The sequence below is a fragment of the Larus michahellis genome, chromosome 6 (genome assembly GCF_964199755.1).
Source record: "Larus michahellis chromosome 6, bLarMic1.1, whole genome shotgun sequence".
Taxonomy (NCBI): Eukaryota; Metazoa; Chordata; class Aves; order Charadriiformes; family Laridae; genus Larus; species Larus michahellis.
In genome coordinates, this window is record NC_133901.1 from 43,082,856 (window position 1) to 43,104,494 (window position 21,639).

The 21,639-nt window shown below is 37.5% G+C and overlaps 1 protein-coding gene across 1 annotated transcript in view; it reads right to left on the minus strand.

Moving 5' to 3' along the window:
* Nucleotides 1-698: 698 nt before the first annotated feature.
* GLUD1 (glutamate dehydrogenase 1) overlaps nt 699-21,639 on the minus strand; it is a 31,027-nt gene continuing 10,086 nt past the window's right edge. The window contains exons 2-13 of the mRNA XM_074589967.1: nt 19,160-19,240; nt 18,246-18,301; nt 17,306-17,369; nt 15,510-15,604; nt 10,862-11,041; nt 8,962-9,099; nt 7,864-8,001; nt 7,658-7,738; nt 6,673-6,796; nt 5,340-5,431; nt 3,008-3,070; nt 699-2,376 (exon numbers count right to left, since the gene is read on the minus strand). Of these exons, the coding sequence (XP_074446068.1) occupies nt 2,257-2,376; nt 3,008-3,070; nt 5,340-5,431; nt 6,673-6,796; nt 7,658-7,738; nt 7,864-8,001; nt 8,962-9,099; nt 10,862-11,041; nt 15,510-15,604; nt 17,306-17,369; nt 18,246-18,301; nt 19,160-19,240 (1,232 nt within the window). The 3' untranslated portion in view covers nt 699-2,256. The remainder of the gene's footprint in view (nt 2,377-3,007; nt 3,071-5,339; nt 5,432-6,672; nt 6,797-7,657; nt 7,739-7,863; nt 8,002-8,961; nt 9,100-10,861; nt 11,042-15,509; nt 15,605-17,305; nt 17,370-18,245; nt 18,302-19,159; nt 19,241-21,639) is intronic.

Consider the following 21,639-nt stretch of genomic DNA (forward strand, 5'->3'; position numbering starts at 1 on the left):
AAGGGCTCATCTCTGGGTTTGGTAAAATCCTACCCAGTGGTAGGTCTGCTTTATTTCAAGATGTCCTGGGAAAAGAAGTGGTAATGTGTGGATGTACAAAAGTATAAGATTCTAATGAACTAGGGAATTCAGGCATTGTGCAGGTCTTGGCTTTTTCCTTCCAAGTATATAGCAGGTAGAAGATATCCCAGTTAGCTTTCCTATATGCTCCAACATTGAAAGGGTCAATGTTTCAAGTTTGTACAGCTAAACTCAATGTGCTTTACTAGCTGGAGAAGAAATGTCGGGGGGAGGGAGGACAACAGTAAATTAGCCAAGGTTCTTCACAGCTACTTCACTTTGCTTTCAACTTTGCTGCCAGATTATGCAACTCAGCTTTTAACATTCTTTCTCTTTTCAATAACACAATTCTTTATTAGTGTGTGTTTTAGCCTCCAAGTTTTGGTGGAAGCAGGTTACAATCTTAGTTTCATTTTACTATCCAATAAATGTTTCCATAAAAAGTACAGTGAAAAGTATGATCCAAGATACAGATCTCTAAACATGAGATCCACACTTTGATCGTGGTAATTCTTTCATGCTCAAAGGGTTCTCTTTTTTTTTAAATAAATGCCAGTATATATAAATACTGCATTTAGGTGATTTGTAGTACTTTTATAGCCCTAGATATCAGCATATATGATGGAGTAAGCCACTAATTAAATGCATCACACAGGTTTATTGCTCCATGCTAACTATTAGAATAGTTCTTCACACAAATTTGAGAGGACACAGTAAAGACCCAAAATGATTTACCAAATATACCCAACTTTGAAAGTCTTGCTGACAGGCAACTTCAAGAGACAGAGATCTATATTAGTGAGCCCCTTAAAATAAATCAGAGACGATATCTCATCAGTAGGCATGTAATGAATAAACAAAAGTATGCTGTGAAGATTCACGGACTGATTGTAACTACGGAAAGCTATTGAATGAAATAGAAAACAGTAATACACCAGCATAATAGGTTTGGAAAGGTCAACTTTTTTTAATAACTGCTCTTCTCTCCAGGTTATGTCATGCAGTTACAAAGTAGTTAGAAAAAAAGCATGAGTTTCTGGGAGGGACTAGTTGTCTTTTAAAAAAAACATTCATATTCATTACATAAATAACATCTGGCACTTCAAGGGGACTCCACTGGACAAAAGCCTTACACTTTAAAAACTGTGCTTGATCCAATATTGTGTTGAGGTCCATTTTGTTGTCCTCCAGTGTGTTCAAAACTTTCAAGACCTCCTGATGATAAAAAAAAGAGGCTGTGTGTGTTAAGACAGTGGATTAAGTTCATAGCAGCATTCTAGCTCCTCTGTAGTTTGGCCAAGGATTTCTGGGTTCACTTTCACTTTAGTTGTTCACTGAGGCAGTATCTAATTTTCAGAAAGCCTCTGAAAGGAAAAGACTAAAAAAGAATTCCAAAAAACCTAAGTATGATTGCTTTACCAAATTCAGACTATCCCTTTTTTTAAAAAAAAAAAAAAAAAAAAAAACAATCTATAGTCAGAATAGTTATGTAGATACTTGATTAAAAACATAACTAGAGTTGCTCGATAGTTTCAGCTTATAAAAATATTAGTCTGCCACCTCTACATACTTCATGGTGATAGTCAAGCTAGCTTGAACAAGCAATAAAAGGCGGTCCTATAACAGCAGCACAGTTAAAGAATAAACATTGCCCAAAGATAATCAGGCCTGAAGCTTTACTACAAATAAAAATTAGACTTCTATCAAAGTTAATCCCTGCTGGAGGCCCATTCTTCCTTTGACAATGCCACAGCATTGATCATACAAGGCCTTACTGAAAGTGCCAAAGCCAAAATTACATCATTAAACAAAAGTGCATGAAGTAATAATGAGCTAAGTGCTCATTTAGTACAGTATCTGATCTGAAGTCTGAGAAGTGGCTCAGGTGGCAAGACCACTCTTCCATACGTAGAATGTACCATTTTGTTTTGTAGGCAAAATACCCAGAATGGCCCCCACAAGCGCAGATGAACTGTTATCTTCAGATGCATACTTGTATACAATTTCCTAATCCATGGGTTTTTATTGTAAAAAAAGACTAGTTTGGACTGAAACTAATTGAGAATAGAATCCACTATAATGTCAGAAGAAAAGAAAATTTTGTGGTTACATGTAAACTTGTGATAAGCTTTTTCAAGAAGAGGGTACATTAATGGCGAGAGGGATGGGATACAATAAGGAGCGGTAATGGCCTATTTATGTGAAGGTCAGGCCAGCCTCATTGTACACTTTGAAGACTTTCTCAATTGCATTGACATAGGCAGCTGTTCTCAGGTCCAGACCCAGGTTGTACTTCATGGCAGTACGCATGATTTGCTGAAACGGAAAAGGTTACATGTGATTTCTGCAAGTTTCTCCATAGGAACTACACTAGATTTTGCTTAGAGGATCTAGGTTAGGAGTAGAAGAGCTGCTAGATTGGTATCAGAGCTCAGATCCTTTAAGGATCGAGTCTAAAATTCCCTGATTCCCCTTAAAACTGAGATCTGAAAGGCTCTCTCCCAGGTTACTATATTGCTTCTTTTCAGGTCTTGGATCCGCATGTACCTGAGAGACAGGATGTCTCAACTAGTCATTGCCCCACTAATTAGAAATACTGCATAAAGGGGTTAATCTAAAACTGCTGATGGCAAAGTAAAACACTCTTAGGTATGTGTCCCAGACTAGTCAGGTACAAAGGGACAACTAAAAAAGTTTCTAATTACTACAGCTCCTACTAGAAAATACTTCCTGATTACATGTATGAGTCTCTCATGTTTACTATACTCAGATAAAGTTGGGCATCCTTGCACAGAGCAGAAATACCTCATACTCACAGTGACTTCCATTATTGTGAACTGCTTATCTACTCCTTTAATTGCAAAGAAATTCTGTACCACACATTCAAAACTGTCGCAAAACCACGTAAGTTTTTTCCTGTAAGTACATTTACTAATGCAGTATTTACCCGGGCAGAACGCTCCATTGTATAAGCCAGCCCAGAGTGGACAATGTCTTTCTCGGACGCGCCCTGCAACAACAGGAAATAAAAATCAGAGTTTAATTCAAAACACAAAAAGGTGGTAGTCATATATTAGGGACAATGACATGTTGGATTCCCATAATTACTGAGGTCTGCTCACTCATTTTCTGCTAATAACTAGTGTAAGAAACTAAATCACCTTCACTGTGTTACTTGAAGAGCTAATTATGGTCAACTCAATTCTAAAACCTCAGATGTAAGCACTGGAATCTTTTATATGCCTAGCTTCTACACGCATGATGCTTGCCTTTTTTACTGATGTTGTAACTACTGCTTTCAGCCTTCAAAACACACAGTAAATGTTAAACAAAAAAGCTGCCAAGAGTTAATAACCTAGAGAAACTACTTCCAATTGTTTTGAAGATGATCAGGTTTTAGGATAGGCATGGATCCCCAGTTCATATATTCAATACTGTATTAGCCCTGAGCAACTCCACAATAACTTTGTTCCCATTAAAATTTAAATACACAGAATGATAAATAATTGAAGATACTCAGTCATTCTAATTTAGGCTATCACCTTCAATGTTTCATCACTATGACTGTTGTAACTGACTAACAATTTGAGACCTGGCTTCACAAAATACATGCTTTTCCTCTAATACCAATTTGGGCTGGATGTAGAAATTACTAGGCCAGTTTCTACAGCTTGTGTTTACAAGATCACCGTAATCATGTTAAGCCACAGAACCTATCTACTGTGCTATTCATTCAGCCTAACATTTATGAAAGTGCTAGCATCATACTGGAGCAGGCTAAAGTCTCTTTCCATCATCTGACAGTGGCACAAGTTTACATGCACTTCCCCCAATTTCTTCCTGAGGAAGCATGGTTTAATGTTTTTCACATCTCACTGGATTGTTTCCCCCAGTCATTTGTCCCATCTCGCCCTGAACTTGTGTTAAAAAACAAAACGACCAAACCTTTTAGCTCCTATACATCCCTTGGCAGGGTATTCCACATTGTAACTGTCTGCTGTGCTAAGAACCATCCCCATTCTTCATTCTGTTCCTCACTCCGCTGGTTTTGACAGTGCCTCCTTCACCCTTCCTGCCAGTGAACAATCTATCCTTATCCATCCATTTTCACACCACTCGTTCTATAGATTACTGTTGCTACCCTAGGTAGACCTCGGTTAGGCCATTGTTCCATGTATGAGAAGCTTCTGCATCTTTGATTATTCTTGTGATCTTTCTCTGAACTTTCTTCATATCTACAATGTTTTAAGATACAGAGAGCTCACCTGCATGCAGGCTTCAGATGGCAGACACACTCTGGGTTAATACTGTGGCATTGTTAGTCAGTCTTTTTTCCCTTCAGAACAATCTCTTAACACCGAGTTTGCTTTTTGATTTCTATGGATTTCTAAGCTTATGTTTTGTCATCCCCTCCAGATCTTCCATTTGAATGCAAATAGATGAGCTCATAACCCTTAATTTTAGAAGAAAATTTCCCTACCGTGTATTGCCACACATTAGACAATGAGTTTTAGCTGACATTTCTTTGCTCATTAATTCAGTCCTAAAAGAACATTCTACAATTTTTCAGTCAACTCTCGCCTATATTACAGAAACAGCATACCAAACTGTTTGTGGTGTGGGATCTTGTTGAAAGTTGTTTGGAAATCTGGGCAAACTATATCAACGAGATCTCAAAAACTAATTCTGGTAATGTTTAAGGTAGGATTTCCCACTACAAAACCTCTGTAGACGTTGATAGCTAGGGTTCAAAGAAATTATGGAATCTATATATTTATCAGGTTAGCCAGCAGAAATATCAAGTATTTCATAGCAAATAAAAGCATGAGGAAAAAAACCGCAGGTTTTTAAGTTTTCCTTACTGGCCTGCAAAAAAAGAATCATTCCCTACACCCTCCCCAGTAAAAAGAACTCACACAGTTTGCCTAAACAATTGGAGATAACCTGTTGCTCTCAAAAACTCTGAATGGCAACACGCAATCTAACAGTAGTTACAAATAGAAAATGCATCTGTATTAAAACTGTAGCTTTTAAGCAATATTGGAGGTATTTTGCATGGGCTCAAGTAAAAGAAAGAAAAAATTGCTTACTTCCAGTATTCTTATGCAGTTCAGATCATTTGCTAGCTTTATTTGTTTGGCCATTAGGCCAACTATGACTAATGCCTTGCCTGGGGCAAAAACCTCTGCAACAGCTACAACGGTAAAATTTAGATTGCAGTTATAACATCAGAGTACAGCTACAGTAACAGTAAAAGAAACACAACAGCAACAACTTACCGATATCCTATCTTGAAATTCTGCTGTAGGCACAACTGGAATAGTTCCACCATGTTTCCCAAATTTTCTTTCCAAGCTTTCCTGGACAGACACTAGAGAGGAAGAAAAAGCAGAGGCAAGGTAATGGACAAGGAAAGGAATGTGCTCCCTAACAAAAGAGATGACTCCAGGACTTTCAGCATTCAATAGCATGAAATGCAGAATACAGGGGCTGAGGGCAAAGTGAGTCATCTTATTTTTGTTTTCTAAGAAAAGGGGGAAATGTTGATTTATCTGTTTTTACAGGTGAATCCCTCCAATATTAGCAGCAATATTGCTATAGTACAGTCACGTGGCAAGTGACTGTGGACTTACTGATCCCACTTCACTAAACTCATAAAGCTGATAGAGCAATCTGGATTAATTTTCCTAACTTGATAGATAGCATTAGACAAAATGTTTCCCAAAGTTAAAACAATCAATTATCTCTAATTGCACTTTGCATACACACTACTTCCTATGAAAGAAGCACAATGTGGAATTTTATTTTTTTTCTTTAAGGCATGAGAAGTGCTTTGGTATTCGGAATTGATATTTATTTCATCTTAATTCTTGTAATTTAATTAGTAAGATTTCCTAAACAACATTACAGAGTGTTTCAGATGACACAATCTTTAAGTTAAGAAAGGGATTTAAATTAGAATTGCCATAACCCTCAACCACTTTAGAAACACCTTGAAAGGTATCATTTACGAGAAAATGTTATATTAAAAAACATTTAGATGTATGTTTTGTCAAGTCCTGTGTCCTGAAATTTTCATATTTTCTACAGAGTACTGTTTAAAATGGAGCGATATCCTGCAGTTCTTCTCCATTAAGCTTTCTCTCTCCATGTAATTGGTATTCTGGCCCTGGAGCTGCAGGCCATAAGCAGATTTCTACAGCACCTGTACCAATTACATTATTGTCCTTTATAGAAAATCTCTATCTACAGAACTATGTTACCCACTCAAACTTTGAATACTTCTCAAATACCAAGAGTACAGCTGAAAGACATTTATTAAGAAGTAATAAATATTTCACATAAGTGCTCTAAGTTTAGTATTTTCGCAAAACTGAGGACAGCATCACTTTATGAATTAAAAGATAACTGAAAAAGTACACATTTAACTTAAGTCACTAGAGTTCACGTCAATTAACCTATCAAATCTTTCCTACTCTTCAGTATGCAGCAATAATAGACTTGTGAGAAATTAAGGTGAATTTAAAATAGTTTTGTATTCATTTCTCCCACAGGTGGTGCTTGCTAGTTCAATCTATCAATTAAACAGTGAAAGTGGAACTGAGCACTTACTGAGCAAGTGGTAGTTTGAATCCCTTTCATATTTAAAAGTCAAGCGGCCATAGCTGACGTGGTTCAAGTTTTTCAGCCACTCAAAATAGGACACTGTTACACCGCCAGCGTTCAGGTAAAGATCCTGCACAGAAATAGTAAATGGATTGAATTGTTACCATGGGATGAAGACAGCTCTATTGGATTAAGGAAAAGCAAGCGCAAGTGTTATGTACAAAGTACTAGTTTAAACTACAGTACAGAAGACAATCCAGTTCTGTTATTCTTGCATGACAATCCTTATCCTCTTCTGCAGCCCAGGGATAATTTTTACTGATTTAGAGGACTTCACGTTAGAACACGTGAAGTTCAGGTGTGCTTGACTGACCACTTTTTTTTATTTTAGTACAAGTTTTTAATTAAGAAAGTTAGAACATTCTTAGGCCATCTTAGTGAGTAAAGGCTGAAGATCAGCCGCTCTTTCAGCAGCATCACTCGATCAGGGCACCCTTTCTCTGGGAAAAGGATATCATTATACGTAAATACGTCTTACTCTTTCAAATTATCACTATAGACAATATTTGTGCTATACAATCTACGATACACAGTTCTGTCAGCGCATCACCCAGAGACACAATGTTTACAAACAGATTGGCCAGTGTATTTACTCTGCCTTCTTCCTTTGCTTAGCGGGCTATTTAGTTGAGCAAATGTCAGCCAATACTCCGAAATGCAAAACTACAGATTTAAGAACTAATTGCGCATTGTTCTCTCTTCTGAATAGATAGCCTTCATTTAATAGTTATCTTTGGTCATTTACAGTTGCAGTGTAAGTAATTACTACCAATCTTAAGCAACATTGACACCCATTTCCCAGATATCAGTTAAAAACCACTTCAAGAAAAGGATCGGCTATTAATAAAAACCTTCAATAAATAACATCTTGCTACAATTTACAGAAATATTACCCTTCTACTGAAAATCAAAAGTCATAATAGAATCTTACAGGGATAACCATGATATTCCGCTCCAAGAAGATTTTGTCAGCTTCAGGAGTCGTAGGCCCATTGGCACCTTCAGCAATAATCTGAAAGGAATCACAGCAGAGTAAATCAGAGGTATATTTTAGTTTCCATCCATGCTAATTATTGAATACCAGTATTTAAACAGGCCTTCTCCACTTTTCATTTGCATTTGAGCTCTCCGACTTACTTTTGCTTTAACCTTGTGAGCATTGGCCTTAGTCAACTGCTTCTCGCTGGCAGCGGGGATAAGAATGTCACAGTCTGTTTCCAGAATGCTGCCCTCAAGTGTCTGTGCTTTAGGGAAGCCCATGATTGTCCCGTGTTGCTGTTTGAAGAAAACAAACCAGGAGGTTTTTAGTGTGTGTGTGTACTTGTTTGGCTTACTTGCCCTCTTCTAACTTTCAAAAAAGAAAGAAGGGAGCAGCAACAGTACTAGACAAACAGCACATAACATAATTCCTATCTTTACTTAGCTTAGGCATAAAAAGGAAGCTACAAAACTTGGATAACAGTCCAAGTTGCCATGATTGAGGCATAAGTGCTCTCTGGCCAAAGACACTGATAACCATTTGGGCTCTGGAGCATTTAGTTATTTTGAGAAAGGGGTGATGATGACATTCAAATGCTACCTTTGCAAAAGAAGACACGTCGATTAAGCCCCTTAAAAACCCTAAGTGGGAAATCGTGTTTTAGTGCCTGTGAACTGTTCCCTCAAGGCTGCTTCGCTTGGAAACTGAAAGACCATACCCAGTTTTCATTATAAACCACATATTCAAGTCACGCTGCCACACAGGCTTTCATTTTTTCAGAAACATCCCATTGGTAAGAAGCAGCAAAAGTGCACTTTGAAGTCTTAAATGCCACATGCTCCTGATTCTCCATCAGGAATCCTTTAGGAACCTCCTTGCCCTGGTTCCTTGATACATCCTTCCTAGTTTAGTCATAAGAAAGGCAAAATAATCACCAATACAACTCTGAAACCAAAGTAAGCCTGCACACATGCAAGCCTTGCCATTTTTCTGAGAGTCAGGTCAAAGGGTAAAAGAAGAACAACGTTATGAACCAAACAGAGAGCAAAGTGACAAGATCAGTTAGTGCTAACCACCTGCACTCATACTGGGGCTAAGGAGAAAGCTGGAAGAATCAACATTCCTAAGCTATTTTGTAAGTACTAATTGCAGCCTGATTTTAAAAATCACAAATTAACACTAGTCTACAGTCATCCTATGTGCTTGCAAAGCTGACAAAAATTAAATTATTTCCGCTCAGGAGCTAAGTTTCATACCAATTTGTAATCTTCTAGTTCCTTTGGGTCAATCCCATCAGGATTCCAGATAGAACCATTAAACTCTCCGACAGCAACGCACTTTGCTCCAAAACGATGCAAATATCTCATAGAATGCAAGCCCACATTACCAAATCCCTGAAGGCGGAAAGAGAAAGGGAAAAGTAGTTAACCCTTAAGCGAAAATGATGATTACTGCTAAGGTTTCTATAAATTTGAACAGCTTTAAATAGTTCTTAATCCATTGGCATATCTTGGCATTAGATGATGTGTATAGGAGAGACAGAAAAAATCTACGTGTTCTGTTCTAGTCTGAATACCACTGTAGAAATTATGCATTGTAGCCAGCAATGTACAGTTGTGCTAAATGTTTTATACTGGAAATACAGAAGGGAAGCATAAACACTACTATGAAAGTGTCAAAACTATGATATTTATCAACACAGAAACATTATACTTATCTATTTTATAACTGACGCTGTCTTAGAGGGGTTCATGGATTTTTGTATGACTACTCAAAGGTTTGACTAACATTTGCATGCCAAGAAACACTCACATTTAATTTGGACAAGGGAGGCTTACAAGTGTAAAACCCTCCCTACAATGGAAAGCATTAAACAAGAACATCATTACTTCTTCACATTAAAACATACAACCTAATAGGAAGCTATGTAATTTCTAACACATTTCTGAAGTGGTCCTGTACAAAACAGATTGCCTAAATTTAAATTTAGATAATCTTTTATTTAATTAGCATCTTTTACATCCTCACTGGTGTAGAAAACCTAATTCCAGGCCGTTATTTAACATTCTGGAAGTAAAGGAACACATGTGGTAGACCAAAAGGTCACATGACCCATATCAAAAGTTTATAGTAAGATTATATGCTGGGAAAAAGCTGAATGTTAAATTCCTGTATGACAGCTCCAATTACATTTAGGATTTTTGTTTATATATTAGAAGCAAACTTCAATACAGTAGTTTGTCGTGCATTAGGTCTCTTTGTAATGCTGTAACCTTATTTTTGTAGAAAGATCTTCAGCTATTCTTATGGCCGTATTTTCAGTCTAAGTTACGCTTAAGTGCCTGTTGGTTAGCCCTCTGCCAGGCATGAACATGCCAAAGTGCAGGGAGAAGAGTGTGCTGCTGGGTCCGTGCAGGGCAAAGATGTTTGTTTCAGCCCACTGGTTAACTAGAGGACAACTTGGAGGTTACAATTACTCTGCTACTGCAAACAACCAGTGCATTGGTACTAAAACCAACAAAACAAAGTAATCCCTCAAGTTAACATACTGTTCAAAGCTGAACAGACAAGTTCTTTCTTTGAAATTTTAGGAATGATAATGCATATTACTGAATATCAAACTCCTTCAAAAATCAACTATATAAATCCTGAAGTCTTACGAACACCAACAACGTACGTTTAACCCTACATATTTAGAATAAGGTACTGGTTTCTACTTTTCCAATTGCTCATTCCATAGCAGAACAAGAACATAACCCCCAATTCCTTCTCTCTCTAAATTTTTTTTATTACAAAACAGTGCAATGAGTTTTGTGTAGGCAGCACCATTGTCACAGCTCATTGAAAAGTGTGCAATGCGTTAGTTTAAAGAACTCCTGTAATAGTATTTCACTTTTTTCTTTGCAGCCTATGTTTATAAAGACTAGAGATGTGGCTCTGTGCCTGTAGAGTGCAATTGAAAGTTCAGTTTTTATAAAACAGTCCAAAATAAAGGGCACCTATGTTGCTTGAGAAGTGTTTCTGAAGTTAGAGACTAAAGGTTAACTTGGAAGTCGTAAAACCCTAACAGGATTTATTGCTACAGCCCTTTTTAAAAACAGCTCTACTGGAAGTTTGTTTACTGCTTTTTCCCTGCAGTCAAAGGAAAAAAGTTACCTGAACAGCAAATGTTTTATCCCCAAATCCGGGAGTCATTCCTAATATACTCATATATGATGCTTCATTGATGAAATTTTCAATTCCGTGGAAAAGACCACGACCAGTTGCAGATATACGTCCGTGGATCCCACCCTGGCTGATGGGTTTACCAGTTACACATGCATGTGCGTTTATATCCTGTAAAACAGTGAAGGACTTGTGAGCTATAGAATTAATCAAACAGGTGGAACAAGAAGTTTTGTACATTTTAGAGATAAGTGAAAACACAAATCATAAGAGTCAGAACATGACATAGTTTATATACATTTAGTCTGTAAAGATGATTTCCTTCCTGACTTCGTCTGAACACCTCAGAAGTACTCTAGTAGATGGCAGGAAAGTTGCATAATGCAATATTGGATATGCTCTGTAATTTTTTGTTGTATTTAAGTGTACATGCTAACTTCAGTCTGTGGTTAATTAATTACGGTCACATCCATGTAGCACTGTTAGCAACAAGCAGGCCTTTAACAAATCATAAAGCTTTGAGGGACATGTTTCTCAAAATAATCTCCTATTACAGTCATAATTTCCATCATTATTCTTGACTTTTTAATCTTTTAAAGGGCTTAAGATGTATCCTTGGACTGGTTTTTAATCATCTTTAAACAGGCTTTAGTGTTCCTTTATACCAAATTCAATTATTTTGAAACAACAATACAGGCCTAATACCTTTCTGTTGTTGATCTCAGAGGAAAATCTATAGTAAGAAGGTATTATGGGAAAAGTTAGATAAGTATTTACTACTTTTATTCAGAAAGGCAATATATACAATCATGCCTCTGTTGTTAATTTGGTGGCAGTAAAATTAGTTTCTCCATATGCTAGACACTCGCCAAGATAAAATAGACCATTTAAAACCAGAGTTAATTTTTCAAATTGACATTAATAAGTTGAAAAAACTTCTTCCAAACTAGACACTGTTTGGGAGTCCCTCTTCTGTCACCACTGGTTCCCATGCTCCCACACCCTGGGAACAGTCACACAGTGGCTTGGCATCCAACACAAGTGAAAGAGTAGGGATGAAAGGCAATCCACTGAAATGAGTCTGCCAGCAGCCGGATGGGTTTCTGTTCCACCAACCACAAATTCGCTGGGAGGCTCCCTCCTTTCCATCACTTGTGCCAAATGCATTTGCATGCCTGTGGCGTGAGCACAAGATGCTTGGTGAGAGGAAGGAAAGGAGCAGACAAAAGTAAGTGGAGGCCGAATGGCAGGAGATGACTAGAGCCATGATGGAAACAAATCCTATTTATTATTTGAAAATGATAGTGAGTTAACTATAGAAAGCAAAAGAAAACCCCTCTTTAATAACAATAAAAGTGATGCTGGGCTCACCACAAAATTCTTATTTCAGTTTCCCAAAATGTAGCTGCATTGCTCTCATTAAGCTGTATGCTCCCTCTGGTGGTATATCGACCATAAACAAGATCTGTGGTGGTGTTTTGCTAGGAACGACTTGGCCCGGCATTTTGATGTATTTTTAGGTTTTCATTCTGTTTCAGACTGAAACTACATTATAGCCTTCATGCATTTACAAAGGAGGAAGTATGTTTTATAAATACTTCCAAAGAAATACAGCCTCCCACCGTACATAAGTATGTATTTATTAAAGTCCCTTCACGTGTCCCAAAAGTCAGTTGGATGTGTCAGGAAGTCCAGAAGAGTGGAAAGGATGAATTTAATCAAAAACTTTAGCCATATATAATTCAGTAATCCAGCAACTTACGATGGATTTTCTGGAACAGTTAACACAGTAGTTATTAAAGACTTGCATGGTTTGGCAAGAAAACAGAGCGTGAGGTGAGGGCAGGTCCGGGTCGTTTTGAAACACATAGAAACCACAGTCGGTGTCAAAGTCCTAAAACCTCTGGTTTTAAGTCTATTAAAAAAATGTTTAACGCATCTTGCGACAAAAAGAAAGACTATGGCTTTTAATGAGAAGCTTGTAAAATGGCTTATGGCATTAAAGACTTCTATATTAGTAATAATAGTCTATGAACTTAGCTGGCAAAGTTCAGACACTGAACTTTTGCTTGTTTCTTAACCCATTTCCATGCTGCAATAATATTCTCCTTGTCTTTCCAGCTTCCTGTCTCTGTATGTTAGGTTCCAAGCAGGCTTCCCCTATCTGTTTTTATCTGTTATTTGGCTTTTCCTTTCCACTGCAAGCTCCCTGAACACATCTGTGTGCAACCACACTGACTCATCAGGTCTGTAGATTTCTCACCGAAGAGTTATCTTTTCACTCAATTGAACATAGACCCTTGCATAGCTTCCATCTGTTTTCTGAATTGTGGTTTAGTTTTAGTTTTTTTCAGTCGTCGTTTTCTTTTCTTAGTTCCCTTCCCTCCTTCCCCCACGGTCACATTTATATATCTGGTGGTTCCTTATCACCTTTATTTTTGTTCTTGGTGTATCAACCAGATAGTTATCTGAAACATCTTCCTCTACAAACTGGTTTTGATAGGTTATTCCACTTTTTGCAGCCTCGTCAGAGTTGCCCCTTCCTTCTCCACACCTGGTCATTCTCCACCATAGCTCATAAATTCCAATATGGCTACCATTCTCTCTTCCACATAAAACCAAGCAAACCAGCAAAATTAAGTAAACTGATTTAATTGCTTTCCTTATTTCAATTTTTTAATTCCCTTTTCAGAGAAATGTACCTAAATCCTCTCTTTTTTTTTTTTTATTCTTTAAGAATAAGATACTGCCATGCAGAGAGTGCCTAGGAATAAGAGAAGCTGTTGTAGTGTAATTCAAATTGTATTTTTATCCTCGGTAGTTGTTGGTTTGTCTTCTTTTGTTACTGAAGCGTGTGTATGTGCAGGACTATACAACAAGCTCAGATGACAAAGTGGAAAGAGTAAGTAATTCAGCCATTTAAAAATCTTTTCCTGTATGAGTGTTTAGTTTTCCACCTATTAAAAACCCTGAAGCTTCTGTATAAAACTGTATGGGAACTATTAACAGATACAGTAAATCTTAAAGGAGGTCATGTGCTGTGAGCCTTCTGTGTCAGTCGTAATACAGCAATGCTGTTGCACCACTGAGAAATACACATTTTAGTGAAATGAGTTAAATGTTATAACTTAAAATGTTATTGTTAAAATGTTATGACTGAGGGAGCAAGTTGCTATTGTGCACGCTAATGTATTTTTGAAGTCATAATTTTGGGGTTTTTGTCAGGTTTACAGTTTTAAATAGAATATTTGTGTTTACATACACAAATAACAAAAAGCAAGTAATGTTTTATACTGATATCCCTATCTAACAGACAGCTCTGTCTAAAAGTGATTTAAAGTCAACTAATCGGCATGCCATAGCCTACTCCCCAAGCATTCCTTCCCTCCTCCCCATCCCTAAGATACCTTAGACTGTATTTCAGACCTAGAAGAACCTGTGCCATCGTCCCCTCCTATTTTTAAAGGCATCGGACAGCACAAGACAAGTATTCTGCTAAAAGGCTGTCTCAGGAAGCCAGGCACGTCTTGAACAGACATGCCAGAGAGAAATACATGTTGGCTGGCTCTAATGCCTTATTACTGGGAGCGCACACCCTGCTCTGTTTCTCAGGAACTATTGGAAGGGACTGCAGACAGTGAAAAGTCTTTTCAATTCAAAAGGAGCAGGGACAGGCAAACATGTGAAACCTCAGCATATCAACACACTAATACAAAGCTATGGCAAGATTCCGTAGCAAAGCATGCCTTGCTGGAGTAGCGGAAACAACGTCTGAAAGAGAAACTAGAAGGTTTGGGTAGCATGGACAGTAGGGCCCTAAGAAATAAGTTGTCTGTAATATATTTTCCTTTTGTCCTGTCAAAAGTATACAACAGAAGTGCTTGGTCTACAGTCATGTTTTTGGTAGAGCCAAAACAGGTACAAATAACCCCAGCAACATATGAACAAAGTGCAAATTAAGGGCTATAATTAAAAACTAATTTTTAAAAACTTGATTTTTTTATTGCCTTCTGGGCAATAAATTGTATCAGTTTTACATTTTGGAGACTTTGATTAAGTTTACACTGATTACTTGCTACTTTTAGGGGACCCCAGACAACTTTAATACTTCTACAGATTATATGAATAGTGCAAACTTAATTTACATGGTGTCTTGAATGCACAAAACCAGAGCATTTATTTAATAACTCTTGTAAATTCAGTAGTCCAAAACAAAGATTTCAGTACCTTAAGGCTATACCAAATATTATGAACTAATTGTTTAACAACTTTAAATTAGTAATTATAGTACTAATGAAAAACAGAGGGAAATGGTAAAAAAAATAGAAATCAATTTTAGATTAAGTATGAGACCTTTAAAAAATGTGTATTTTCTTTTTGCTGAACAGTTGCAATCAGTATTGTCTCAAACTTAATTTAAGCTTAGTATAAAAAGATTAACCTTAAGGCTATTTTTCCTCAGCTGCATCCTAAAAACCTCACACCGATTAAGTTATTACAGTTTGCAAGAGTATATTTAGGTCCACGTAATTAAATAAAATTATATGGTTAAGCAGCACGGTAGTAAATTTCTAGATAAAAGGATTTCTGTAAAGACCTAGAAAGCTTTTATACTTGAAAGCCTCTGCTCGGAACTTACATAGTGTCCTATGGTACTGGCATAGGTGTCGGCAATCCAGGACATCTCCCTCTCCCCTGTGCTCATATCAGGAGCAGGCACATCAACACCAGGTCCTGTTGGCAACAGTGAAAACAGCTTTTAAGGATTGAACATGAATAGTTATCTTCAACCATTATTCCCTTGGGAACTATGCAGGGATTGGCAGAGAAGAACTGTTTTCCTGTTTAATCCTCAATTTATTATGCAATCAACAGATTCTTCTGGATTCAGTTGAGTTTTAGATGCTGTATCATGCATTTATACAATACTGTCAAGACCTCCAACCTTTCACGCAAGGCAGTCAGTAAAATGAACGTCAGTTTGTCAAAAAAAAAAAAAAATTCAGAGTAAGATAATGCAACAAAACCATATTTACAGTTTTATTTTTTTGTCAATCGTTGCTGTAACACAGGAAGGGTGATATCTAGGTATGATTTCTACATACCATGATATTAATAAGGGCTTTTTGCATTAGAATTTCCTCTTTGTTTCTGTGTGAGTTTAAAAATTGAAAATATAGGCAGTTCCTAGTCATTGCACTGTAGCACATACATTCGATTTTACACCTCACTTCAAGAAAGAGACATTACATCTTTCTTGATGAAATAAAGCTTTAAAAGAACTTTCACACATCTGTTGTAATAAAAGCAAATTCTGTCTGTTTTTAATAGATAACTAAAAATAGCATTTGCCCAACCTATTTAAGATCAGAGGGACTCGCTCAGCAAGATTTTAAATGCAACTTTGCCTCTACTCATTTTTTTTTCCTAATTATTTTTAAAAGGTTTGTGAAAGCTACCTAGAACCAACCATAGAGCCAAAAAGGAAGACAAATTTAATTAAACCATTTTAATTGTCACTGAACTAACCATCACTATAGCTGGCTTAGTGTATAGTACTCCCCTAGTCACATGTCACATAAATAAGCGTGTTTATACAGAACTTAATTTATATGAGAAATGCTCTGTCTGAAAGAGCAGATAACAAACACTGGCTGAAGAGCAAGAAAATGCAGATAAATGGATATGCATTCCCAGGGGTATTCAGACATCAGGAACACATGACAGACCTTTAACTAGTTACAGGCCTTATTATTCAGTTGAGTAAGAACCTCCTCCAGGTAAAGATCCTCCATTTAATTACAAGTCGAGCTAGTAATATTCAGCTTTCTCCAGAAGAGACTTCCAGATAGCAACTCCAGACAGCAAGCTATCAGAACAACTCAGGATTGAGAGTCTGAATGAAACACCAACTAACATTAGACCTGAGGTTCTGTTACAACAGGCACCTATGCTTCTTGCCTATGCTTCTTTTGCAGCCTGTGGTTGCCATGGGTGAAGCCATCAACTTTCTCTGGGGTAGATTTTCTATTTCCTTCCTCTGTTTCCTCAGATATCTACCAAAAGCCTCAACTGAGACCACAGGCAACAGTAACAGTGAAGAGCTTGATATTAGAGGTCAAAATTGCAACAAACTTGGTCACAATTTTATAATCTACCTCAAAGAGAAATGTGATTCATTTTGGATCCTATGAGCTCAGCTTTTGGGGCTCTTCATAGCAGAACAGCCACCAGAAAAAAGTTAAGACACAGTTCCCTTTAAAATGCACTAAGATGCAATGACTCAATTCGTTGTGGCTCTTTGCTGAAAGTTCTATACCCAAATTATTTACAGCTCTCAAAAATATGGTTATTTTAAGGATACTAACTAGTGGACGCTGCCAGTGCACAGTAAGTCAGATTCCTAAATTTTAATAGTAAAATTGCACAACATACCAATAAAGCCCTTTTTTGCCAGCTCCATGGTAAACCTTCTTGTGATCTTTTCCAATTCATTGTCCTATAGAGAAAATGCAATAAATATCACAAGAAATCATTAGTGTTTATGAATATTTGCTAGAACTTATGCCCAAACATAAACAAATGCCCTTTTCTTTTAGAAGAAAGGATGATTCATATATTTATATGCCACTGCCTAACAGACCCTTGGTACTCAGGCAGCACAAGGAAACATTCGCCTTTCTTTCCGTACATTCTGATCCTCATGTCAGGAGTGCAGCACAGGAAGAACCACCTGTGCTCGTGGCAGAGATTTCCAGCAAACAAATCTGATATCCTATGTGAGAGATTTATAACCAGCAACAGCAGTAGCCAGCCTGCTGGTTGTGTAATCAACACAGTAGAATGACTTCACACAAATCCTTACAGGAGTCTCCAGCTTACGATATCTGTTACGTATTCTAGTATGTCTTTCTGTACAAGTTATTTTAATTAGGGCAAGATGGCAAGCCTGCAGTAAACTTTTTATGAGCCAAGTTAGTTATTATTCACACTGGAACACTGCATAGAAAGGTTTAATGGAGCATAAAACTATTTGTTAAAATAAACAAAAATATTAACTTTTTTCTAAGAGTAATTTAATTTAAGCCTTTATTAACAGTATCAACTTAAAAAAAAATCAGGTTCCAAATTATTGGTAGTCTTCTGACTTTAAGGAAAAAAGTAATAAATTAAATAGTTTGAAGTATTCCACCTCTGAAACACACGTTTTAAAAATTCTTTTCCTACCTATTGCATGCACAAGCTAAATTCAGCCTTTACAGAGGCAGAAGTGGCAGGAAGTTTTAAGTGGTCAGTAATGCCCTTAGAAGAGCTTTTTTAACTGGCTGGCTTCAGTGCTGCAGGTAACTGAATTTTTATCTATGATTAAGCTTACTGTGTAGTTCTTGGGATTGATCTTGACACCAGCCTTTGCCCCACCAAATGGCACATCTACAAGAATGCAAAGGAAAATCATTTTACTTTTTCAACAAGGCAATAAAGGCAGAATGCATCAGTAATATGTGTGAGGAATTATAACTTTGATTTTAGCAGTGAATTTGCTTTTGCCACATTTAGGGCTTCACAAGCATAAGCTATAATCTCATCTAGGTACTCCTATAAAATGAGAAATCTCTCAAGCGCAGTTTGAAAATGGCCTTGAAACTCTGAAATTCATTATTTAAATTTTCTATGCTTCAAGCTCTTGTACTTGGCACTTGTAGAAACAGTAAGTTTTACCGTTTATATTTTACTGGTTTAGCGCAAAAATTTTACTTTGGAAGTCTCAAGTGAAGTGTCTCTATATACATTAATAAGTATTTTGTTTTCTTATACATAATGTGCAGATTCTCTCCAAACTCCCCTACAACTTAGCAGCCATGTATGCATTATACTTCTTTATGACCCACAGAGGAATTTTATCCTTCTCTCTCCACAGCTCCCCTACCTGAATCTTTTACAGCCTTCATCTGTTCCCCCTAAAATTAGCCTCCTCCTAATCCAAGTTTGTCATACTTTGATTTGAGTTCAAGAGCAGTACTTTTACAGGAGGGGGTAACTAGCAGAATTCTGACTTTTCAATGAAAATGTAACTTTATTCAAAGTATTTACAGTAACAGCAGAAGGAATATGTATTATTATTATTATTATTATTTTGGTCACTGTATACTTTTTCCCATCTTGCTACAGATTTTAATCAGAGATTAGTGTCTAAAACTTAATTTAATCCTTTAGATGCCTTTCCTGTAAACTACATCAGTACTGATTGAAATTAACGATTGTATCCTTGCTTGAAAAATTGTCACTTACCGACCACAGCACATTTGTATGTCATTAGAGATGCTAAGGCTTTCACTTCATCCACACTAACATCCAAACTATAACGAATACCTGCAAAAGACACACAAGAAAAAAGGGAATTCACTGAACAACTTCACAGGTATTTACCAATTGGGAAAGTTAATTCTAGACCAGCCATCTATAACATGCAAGTATGTAATTTATCAACTTAATTGCTCTAAGGCTTTAAAGAACGATCCCCCATTCCCCTACTTAAATATCTATCTTACAGTTAGCAGAAATTCAATGTCAGCAATTCTCTATTAAGTAGTTTAACAGCAGTACTCAACGTTGGACCAAAAGTGAATATTCCTTAGGAGGAAGATAAGCCAAGCTGATAGGTAACTCAGAGCAGACTTTTCAGGAGGCTGATAAAGCTCATCAGCATCCCATAAGAACTTTAGCTTTGGACTTCATCCATTGTACCTGAACGTAACTTATCACTACAAGTTATAAGCAAGATCTCTTTGCTCAAGTAATGGAAGCACCTGTTATAAGCCTTGCAATGCGTTGGCTGTGGTCCAACAAAAGCATATGTAGCTTCAGAGCTCTGGCTACTAGGCACAGCCACATAACAGAAAGCAGCATGTCACTCCACAAACTCAAATTTGTTCAAAACATTTTGATGGAATAACTCTACCCCAGCAAGCTTGTGTGAGCAGGCCACCCATCCCGCACCCGTGTGGGAGCCAGCCCACACCTGCATTCCCTGCTCTGAGTCATTCAGCAGAACCACAAGTGTGTGCTGACACACGGTCCAGAAGCAAATTCAAATTGTTGTGATCTGATAGCGGCTCAGAGGCAAAATGGGTGATCCCAGCCATCCAGGCAGTTCAAAACTGAGTGGAAAACAATGACACAAAGGTAGGGAGATCTGTCACCTGCCTATTGCCAGTCTTCTAAAAAATGGGTTGTGGCCGTCCAATAAATTGATTGAACTCAAAGTTAAAACTCATGTATTCTGGAGATAGTTGCAGGGTAGAAAATATTTAACCAAACTGATAGGGCAAATATACAGAACTACAGAAGCTTAAACATGACTTTTAAGATCAACATAGCGCCCAAAGTCATGCGGCCACAGCAAAAATAAACCCCTACACCTATATGTTAGCTTCTATCCAAGCTTCTCCTCCATCACTAAGCATATAACAGAGCCATGAAGAACTAACGCTCCCCACCTCTACCCCCCAAATCCTTGTCTGTAGGTTGTGCCAAGTTGCACGGTAGTTTGTAGCAGGCACAGAGTGTCCTTTAGATGCTAGGTACAAGGCATCACAAATTTCCTATTATGTAAAGTGAAGACCATATTCAGGTCCTCAGGAGTGAAAAAAGGCCAGCATACATTATCCAAACTAAAACACTGTGCTGCTATGAAAGCCATTCCTGAATGCTCTGGAAGCAATCCCAGTTTCAAAGGAACTGAGTGCTGCTCAAATAAAGCTCAGGGCCAAGTGCTGCTTTCTTATGTAAGTTCAATCAGTAAAAGAAAGTACCATGCCTCCGCAGAACAGAATTTAGATTTTGTGTGTACATGGAGGAAGGGTGGTCTCCAAAAGCAAACCAACTAGCTGTAAGGTGTTAATGTCTGGGCTTTCAAGAACCTTCTCACAGGAAGTAGTATTTGAAATTTAAGTGGACTCCATCAGAGCCCAACAGACCAGTCAAAGTTACAATGTATGTGGGTTTTTTAACACCTTACTCCGATCCTCCAGAGAAGTGGTCATCCTTCTGTCAATCCCCGAGCAAGAACAAACACCACCTTTGGCACTGACTGTCCTGCCTGGGGACACTGTTCCCTCTTGGCTGAGCAGGTACTCTGGGGACAGGTCTCATCTGAGCATTGCTCAAGCCAGACAAGTCTGAAGCCCTGATCTATGCTGGGCAGAAATGAACTCTGCCCCGCCACCCCCAGCTGAAATAGGTCACTGTGTATTTATTCAACCCAGATATTTATTCAACTTCAAGCTGCATACACAAAGCAGTTTTGCTACAGCTATACTCCTGCAGGCACACAAGATGCTGTTTATTGATATATGGAAAGCAGCAGTGGGCTAAATAGTTAGGGATAGTTATTTTGTACAGTTTTACCAGGGAAACAAAACATAAAAGCAGAAAGCAGCTTTTTCTGCATATCATATTGAAGGTGGGATCTGAAAAGGTGAACAAGCTGCATTTTAACTAGAAGACTCAAACACATGCAAAACAGTTAGGTCTCCAGTTTCCTTGTATTACAGTCAAGGGTTACTATAAACTTTACTGTAATAAATATTAAACTTTCTACCCAAGGAACTAGGGAAAAAGCCCCAAGACCAACAAACTACTGAAAGGCTTTAGCTGAGATGCCTATTTGTCACCCATGTAAGTATACCAGAATAAGGAAAATGTTCAGTCTTGAGGCTGAAACTGTCATTTTCTGGTAAACTTCATATTTTTAAGCAAGATTTAGCTTT